The 8,274-nt window shown below is 38.4% G+C and overlaps 1 protein-coding gene across 1 annotated transcript; it reads right to left on the reverse strand.

Annotated features, from left to right (window-relative positions):
* Positions 1 to 4,263: 4,263 nt before the first annotated feature.
* LOC103808697 (disks large-associated protein 1-like) lies at positions 4,264 to 5,400 on the reverse strand. The gene is given in 2 exon segments (XM_009081500.1): positions 4,264 to 4,912; positions 5,093 to 5,400. Coding segments are annotated over 2 exon segments (957 nt in total).
* Positions 5,401 to 8,274: the final 2,874 nt, after the last annotated feature.

An 8,274-nucleotide genomic window follows, 5' to 3' on the forward strand; every position in this document is an offset into this window, starting at 1 on the left:
ATATATATATATATATACACAAGCATATACTGGAAGATTAACTGGAATATGGTAGTTGCGTCTGAAACACAAACACCATAAATGAGGAAAATGTAGAGATAAACTGAAAATGAGGACAGATTTACTTAGATAAGTCCAGTATAATGGATCTACCATAAATTGCTCTTTGAATAAACACTTTGTAATTTAACATACCATGTTAACAAATCACATTACACTTACTGGTCCTTATTAGCACCCTGACCTAGGTCAATGCTGTCTATTTGGCCATCCATGGACGCTGGCAACAGAAAGAGGATGGGATTGAGCAGGATTGCCTAAGAAACTCTGGAATTGCCTTGTCCTGAGACTGGAAAACAAGTCACTTAGATTATGAGCTTCTTAACACTACACATTATACAATAATGCACATTACAGACAACCTTCACACAGGAAATTGAGTGCAGTTCGAATCAGAACCCTTCACCACCAGAAAACTCTTATTACACCGAGAAACTTGGCTTAGATTTTTTTATAGTATTTCTCACAGTCTCCCACCACATGACAAGCAATGCAAATGTGGAACTCGGATGACTACACTGTTGTCCCCACCTACTGCACTTCAGTTTTCAGAAGTAAAATTTCCATCCTCAGCTCCAAGTGTCTGACACAACTGAATTCAGCCTCATCAAATGGGACCAAAAGAAAACGTATGACTGACCCATATAAGAAGAAAAGAGGATTAATACGAAAAATGTCGTCCTTTGTATTTTTCTCAGTCTCTTAATGAATGGACCAAGGACAATGGGAATAATGATTACAGGGAACACTGAATGGCAAAACCATAATCAGAGACAAACTCTGCAGTGTATTAGATACTCTATTAGCTCCAACAGTCATGAATTCATAAAAAATAAGTGTCAAATATATCTACCTATGTATTTAAATCCTATTGTTCGCAGAAAAGAACTGCTGCTTACATTTTATCATTGATAGTTCACTCAATTTTAATTTTTCCAGAGGAGAAGCTGCCAGAGAAGTAGAGGCTGTCCACTGCTTTAAATATTACTCTTCCAAGGGAGTGAAAGAATTTTGAAGAAGAATTTTGAGAAAACATGAACACTTCCTTCTCATCTTCCTTCAAATTAGTCCAACTGTAAACCCGGATCAAAGAGAAGCACTTTGCTGAAGTAAGAATCAGCTCAGAAAAAGGACCTTATTCTTTCTACTATCCAGCTTTTTACTCTTGAAAGGAGAAATAGAAGATGAAAATGCAATTCCATTCGCAAAATGCAGGTAAGAGGAAAAGATTTATTGACAGCCTTTAGACTACACTGGGAGCTTTTATCTGTTTCCGAAGATGCACAGTGTTGACCCAAGCCTCTCCTAGATCTCCCAGGATGGACACTGCACCTCAGCACCAGGGCTGGAAGAGGAGCCTGCTGGGGTAAAGACCAGTGCAATCCAGGAGAACTCTGCACTCTATCCAAATTCCAAATTATGATAAATAAGCCCATCTGTAATACAAACTACTGCCAACTTCCTCCACAGAATGGATATGTGGAAAATATCACAGCAAGCAAGATAATTGTGATTTCTATGTCTTTACACTGAGAATTTATGCAGATACTATTGTGATAAGACCTTACAAGCAAATGTGAAGCCAGTGTCACTTGTGATCTCTGATATACTTAGATCTATCAGGATAAAGAAAATTATCCTGAGTATCTTGAGTCAAAAAAATCACTCCTTCATTGAATTCAGATAGTATCACAAGAAGAGCTTGCATGAACAAATAGTTGCCTCTCTGAAGGATCAGAAAGTTATGTCCTGAGAGTTTGTGTCCTGGACCATAGGCAACTTAAATTACAAGTGAGCTGGTAAAAGCATCTATTTAACATTTAATGAGTTAAAAAAAGCAACAAAGGAGCATCACAATAATGAAATGAAATTCTCAGAGTTACCCAGTGTTATCATGAATCTAAAGCTTTCTTCTGATTTTGTGCATTTCTAATTGTTCTAACATAGGACACCAGACTTTTGCTACAATGATGAGAAGGTCACCAGGAAAATAACAGATAGACAGAATAACTCTGCAACCCACTAATGGAGTAGTACTCTACTGCTGTTAATATATATTTATATTGCAGGACAGCCAAAAGGCCTCAATTAGGTTCTGTGCCCCATTGTGCTGGGCACTGCAGAAACACAAAAAGGAACAAAGTCCAAGCCCCAAAGGGCTTGTAGTGTAAAAAGATAAGTGATATAGTGAAGAGAAAAGCAATGGGATACATTCAAAGTAGACTGACTTTTTAAATACCTATATAAATTTGTCATCCTTTCAAGCTGCCAAGAGAGAAGAATAATCCTGACCTGCTTCCTTAAATCTACTGTACTCTGTTTGAATATTACTTCCAATGTTAACAGATGCTTGGTTAAGATTTTCCTTTTTAAAAAAGAATAATTTCAAACCAGTTACATTTCCCTTGCTTTTACAATAGCATACAGTTAAAAAAAATGGAACAAAATTAAATGAAAGCCAAAATAAAACTACCAGTGAGGATGGGAAACAGTGAGAATTCAGTTATTCTAAGTGAGAATTTAGTTATTCTTGCCCTTGACAATTGTTGGACATATTTTCATACAGACACAGATAATGTCCTCTAATTCCACTTCAAGAGTCTATTCCTGTCAGTTAAACATTATCTAAAAGTCCCTATGGAGGTGTTCATTTAAAGCTGATGCTGGCACAGTTTTTTGCTCTTTTCTAGCCATCTGGTCACATACTGAATTGTCAGCTATTTTATCTAACCTGAGATAAAGACTAAAGGAGTAAACAAAAACATCAACAAAACATATCTCAGGGTCCAAAGTAACAACAACAATCAAGCCTAAAGTTATGATTTCTTCTCACTCACAAAATTCAGACAAAAGAGACAATCAAAAAAACACAAACTCAAAAGGCTGCAACCTGAGGCTATTTAGAAACCCTCTCCCTCCCCAGCCCATACGCAGAGCTGTAAACACATTGAGAATTTGTATTGCCCCCCTCACCCCCCACCCCACTCTCCTAACAATTAATAGAAAATACACAGATCCATTCCTTTAATTTAAAACTTAGAATCCCAGCGGCTGGCATTCAGAATTATTCTGCATACCACTTCATAAAACCTTTTGAGATCAAATTTTAAATGGGGATACCTCAGTCCTACGCTTTCTCTGCATACTGACTTAAACAACAGAATGTGAAAGCTGACAGTCTCATTAAAGCACCCATATAAGAGAACTCGCTACAGTTTCTATACAAATAGTCCCACTACTTTAAAATGAAACCAAATCATCTTAGCAAACCTCTTTTTTCCTCATGGTCTTCTCTCTTCTCTGTGCAACGTTGTTCCATCTTACACACACACTTAGATGTGCCATAAGTGCTTCGTTTAAAGTGCATAAAAGCTATCCACAGCTCTCCTAAGAATGAAACAGTTTTAATATTTTCTGATCCATGTTCCTGCCACAAACATTCACCGGCAGTATGATAGCTCCAAGAGGAGACATCTGATTCTTGACATTTAAAGATACAATACTGGGGAAAAATAGTGACGCTGTATTAACTGCAAACAGCTTGTGAGGGAGTAGGTGATGTACTCCTAAAATGTATAATCAGAACAAGCAATAATTTCAACCTTTTGATTTTTTATTTTTGACTCAAAGCCATGAAAAAGAGGAATAGCCCGATAAACAAATCTGGACACATTACAATAACTGTTTTATGAGAATTTATATTCTATGGCAAAAATAAAAGTAGGTTGTTTTTCTGATGGAGAAAATATTAAGGTACCCCAAAGATTCTCAAAAGGTCTCAAAAGCTTTCATAAAATAACAAGCAGTAAATGAAGGCAAATCTTGAAATTACAGAAACCAAAGAATTTGTATCCTGGTAACATTCAGTTAATTGAAATTGTAATGCTAAATGCAAGCACTACAGCATCAAATTCCCTATACCCCTACTGTGTCAGCCTTATAAACTCAAAAAGTACACAGAAAGGTCTTATTTTTCCCACATGAAAAAGAAATCCTGTTCTAGCATGAACTATTTATGTCAAACACTGAATGCTGGAAAAAAAAAACCAAAACCAAAACTGATTTATTTTCAACTTCAGCAGCATTACCCCTTGTTTGGTGTTCAGTGACCTCGGGAAAAGTTGAGACATCAGAACAAACCTCCATCCCCCACAAACACCTGAGACAAGGCAGAGCACAGTTAACAGCAATCAGTTCTCCACACTATACCTGGAGGTACTGACATGACCGTTCCTGTTGACACGTTTCTGCCTTCACCACTGTCTGGTCCATGTTAACTGATGCTTTCTGGTAAACTTCACGGGCTCTGCTCACGGTTAATGTAGAGGACCAAGAGCTTTTCTTCATTAACTGGGAGTCCAAATTCACAGGCAGGTTTGCACAGGTAGAGCATTTGACATCATTATTGCTTCTGGATGACTTCACAGTATGTTCACTAATAGTGTTATAGGCTTCCATAAAGTATTGGGAAGAAGAACGATCAGGGCATCTTCCCATGGTCATGACCCCACTGGGACCATGATAAATGCAAACATCATTGTCCAAGTTGTCATCTGAACTCCACCATCCAGACGCATTGGATCTGGGCTTACCTTCTGTTCGCCTTTCTTTACTCTTGCTGCGCTTCCCATACCTCATCGTCTGTGACTCCTCTGGGCTTGCTTTTCCCCCATTGACACTCCCCTTGGATGGCCCCTCCAGTGAATGGGACTTGGTAAAGAGCTTTTGGACAGAATGAACCAGATGCCGGATCCTCCCTGGGCTGTCACTGCGGTGCTCCATGGCAGTCCGCTTGTACTGCAGAGTGTGGTAGCCATCTCGATTCAGAGGCAGGGAAAAAAAAACAGGAATGCTTCTTGTTGGCAGTTCCATGGGGAACCAGAGCACACTCGTCCTTGAGTTCATGGTGGGAACTGTAATGCCTCCGGGGAAATGTGCTGCTGGCAATCTGATCATTGTAGGGCACCATGCACTCTGCCTGAAAAGAGTTCCTTTGAGTGTAGTAAGGGTGATCTGCAGGATGGGGGTCCACTGGGTTTAACAAATATGGCTTCCTGTCCTGGTGGTTCCATGGGGAACCAGAGCACACTCGTCCTTGAGTTCATGGTGGGAACTGTAATGCCTCCGGGGAAATGTGCTGCTGGCAATCTGATCATTGTAGGGCACCATGCACTCTGCCTGAAAAGAGTTCCTTTGAGTGTAGTAAGGGTGATCTGCAGGATGGGGGTCCACTGGGTTTAACAAATATGGCTTCCTGTCCTGGTGGTGTGGCAGACTGTCACATGGAGAGTCACAGGTAACCCCATGATGATGACTACGGCTGCTAGATAATCCCTTCATCGTTGACGTAAAGCAAGTCCCAAAGTCATCTAATACGTATGGCTGTGCAACGGGCAGATCTCAGAGAAAGGCCTAAAAAATACAACAGAAGCCATAAGATATTCAAACTAAGAGATTTAGCAGCATATGCACATTTAGCATACTTTGTTTCTTATTGAAAAAATAATTGACATAAACATTCTCTGATTCTTTTTATTGCTTAATCTCTCCCATGTCCAACACAGTGATAGGGATATCTTAATAGCACACAAGAAAAATTACCATGTTCCATCAGCTGGAAAAAAAAGCCACAAAATTTTTCCAATATGAAATGTAAGATGAGTATTGCCACCTGTACTCTAAAACTTCAGTCCTGAAAACATTCATGGACAGGGACCTCCCAGGATGCCTTAAATACTCATTTGCATGATTCCAGGGCCAAAGGGCTGCATTAAAAAAGATCTTTAATGGAGTACTTTCTGGTCTTTGGGCCAAATACAAAACATGGTGCAATTAACAGGAAACTTTTCTCTGACTTCAATGCATATTTGTTCGTGATTCAAGTGTGGTTTTACTCAATCTCCATGTTGTCTGCCTAGACTGTAAGCATCTCAAAACAATATCAAAACATTATTTCTTTAAGTTCTTTTCAAATTAAGAATAAAATAGCAATACATTATACTAACTGTCAAAATGAAGCCAAACCAACTATTTAATAACCTATATATTCTGGTGTTTTGTATTTACTGTTTGCTGGCTTCTATTCACTATTAAAAAAAATGAAATCATCATATTCTGCTCACGCATGGCTTGGTTTAACTCTCCATAAATTTTCAGTGTACTAAGCAGTGTTTAAAAATCCCTATCTACTCCTTCTACCATTAGAGGAACAAGTAGGTATAGCCACAACTTGCACACTGCAGTAACAGTGTAAGAAATTTCAGCACAATTCTTGGTTGCAGTTATTTCTTCCTGAGGTGACTCACGGTGCGACAGAATATTGATTACAACAAGTTGAAAATGGAAATCCTCATCCCAAGTGATATAATAACCACTCTATTTGAGGCCAGGTACCCTCATTTCAGCCCTCAACACCAACAAAAGTCTGGATGCAACTGCTATTGCGACCTCTGAACTACTAATGTGCAAATTATGGGTTTTCATATGTGGCAACACAGTCTCATGGTGCTGTCTCAGCTCCTGATAGGCAGAAGAATCCTTAGAGAATGCCCTCTTATACTGCACTGTGAAATGGCAGTCACTCAGCTACTTTACTCCTTCCTGGTGTGGCTAATCATGCAATACTGTTGGAAATGTCACCCTTGAGATCTTTCTTGGAGTATGGATAAACATGCATAGCAAACAGGTTTTCACTATGTTCCTCCAGTGTTCTCTCAGCTAAAGTTCATGTTTTAACAGGTTGTAGACATTGTACCTACTGGCAAATTGGCAACAATGAAGTATTCTCAAATAGCATTAAGTTAATGTCAGTCTGGAAAAATTTCATCAGAACATATTTTTCTTCTGGATCTGCAGTGAGACAAAGAGGATGATTTTTTTCCCAATATGCTTCAAAGCTAATCTGGATGTCCTGTATTTCATTCTCCCTCACTGGATCCCTGCAATGCAGAAAATGTTCCTTCTCGGGAGACCTTGAATTCCAAAAAAAAAGTTTTCAAAATACCACAAAAGGCACTTGAAATATTCCAAATGGATAAGCTGACTGGTTTACCTGAAGAGGAGAATGGCTAAAGGCACCTTTAAAAGCACAAAAATAATATATTCAGGGAACTGGACTTGTCAATTATACTGTAGTGACACTCCTTAGGACTTCTAAAGAGCATTTTACATCTTTACCAACTTTTTAAAAAAATATGATCTATTAGACAATGTAATAGAGAAACATCCAAAAGGACGTAGTAGTAGATTCATTACTTAGGTAATTGAAAATGTGACTTGACCAAAAATACCCCATCAAGAAGAATACCTCTAAAGAGTATAAAGACCAAATAAAAATACTCCAGTCTCTGGTATCTATGCATCTCTTTCATACATCAAGGTTCGTGCAAACAAAGCTTTAGCCAGTTAATCTTTATTTAAATCCACTTACAACCATGCAACAGCCCCTAAGATGATTGATAAATTCTCGAGTCTAGCAATAGACTAGTATACTATGTAAGATAAAAAATAAAAACTTGCTTCAAAGACATGAGAAAGACAAGAAAAAGGTGCAACAAACTGGGACATGCCTCGAACCAGTGATTTATTTTGAAACTTTCATTTTTGTGCACTGTGGAAAAAGAGTATATGTAGACAAAGAATCAAAAGGATCTATAATTTATAGCATAGTGAAGTAATGACAGGCACAGGGGATGTCATGGAATTATTAAGAGTACATAGTCTTAGTATATTGATAGAGCAAAATGGCTGGGATGAAGAAACATTTGATCTGATTTACAGGCTGGGACAGAATATTGTGGAACATCTTGAAGCTAAAGATGAGCTTAAAAGATATAACTATGGTTTGACCAATGAGAACAGTTGCCAGCTGTGTTTTGGATGGACTGGCAATATGGATGCTAAGGAGGATGTGCAAGAAGTGGTAAAAAGTGAAAAAGCTTATGAAAAGTGACATTTGTCTGTATAGAGAGAAAGCGACAGGCTTTCAAAAAATTGTGGAGGAAGATTGGCTAAGCATTGCTATATGAGCTTGATGGCAAGTAGGATGGAAATGTTTAGGAGAAAAGACACATACAGTTCTACACCTATTTTGAGTCTGAGCTGTCAATGAATCTTCTATGAGGAAGTACTGGAGAAAAATGCAGAAGAGAGGATGATCTGCCCAAAAGGAATCAGATGAACTGATATAGAGAATAACAGAGAAAATATGCTTGC

This window comes from Acanthisitta chloris, unplaced genomic scaffold (assembly GCF_000695815.1).
Source record: "Acanthisitta chloris isolate BGI_N310 unplaced genomic scaffold, ASM69581v1 scaffold5109, whole genome shotgun sequence".
Taxonomy (NCBI): Eukaryota; Metazoa; Chordata; class Aves; order Passeriformes; family Acanthisittidae; genus Acanthisitta; species Acanthisitta chloris.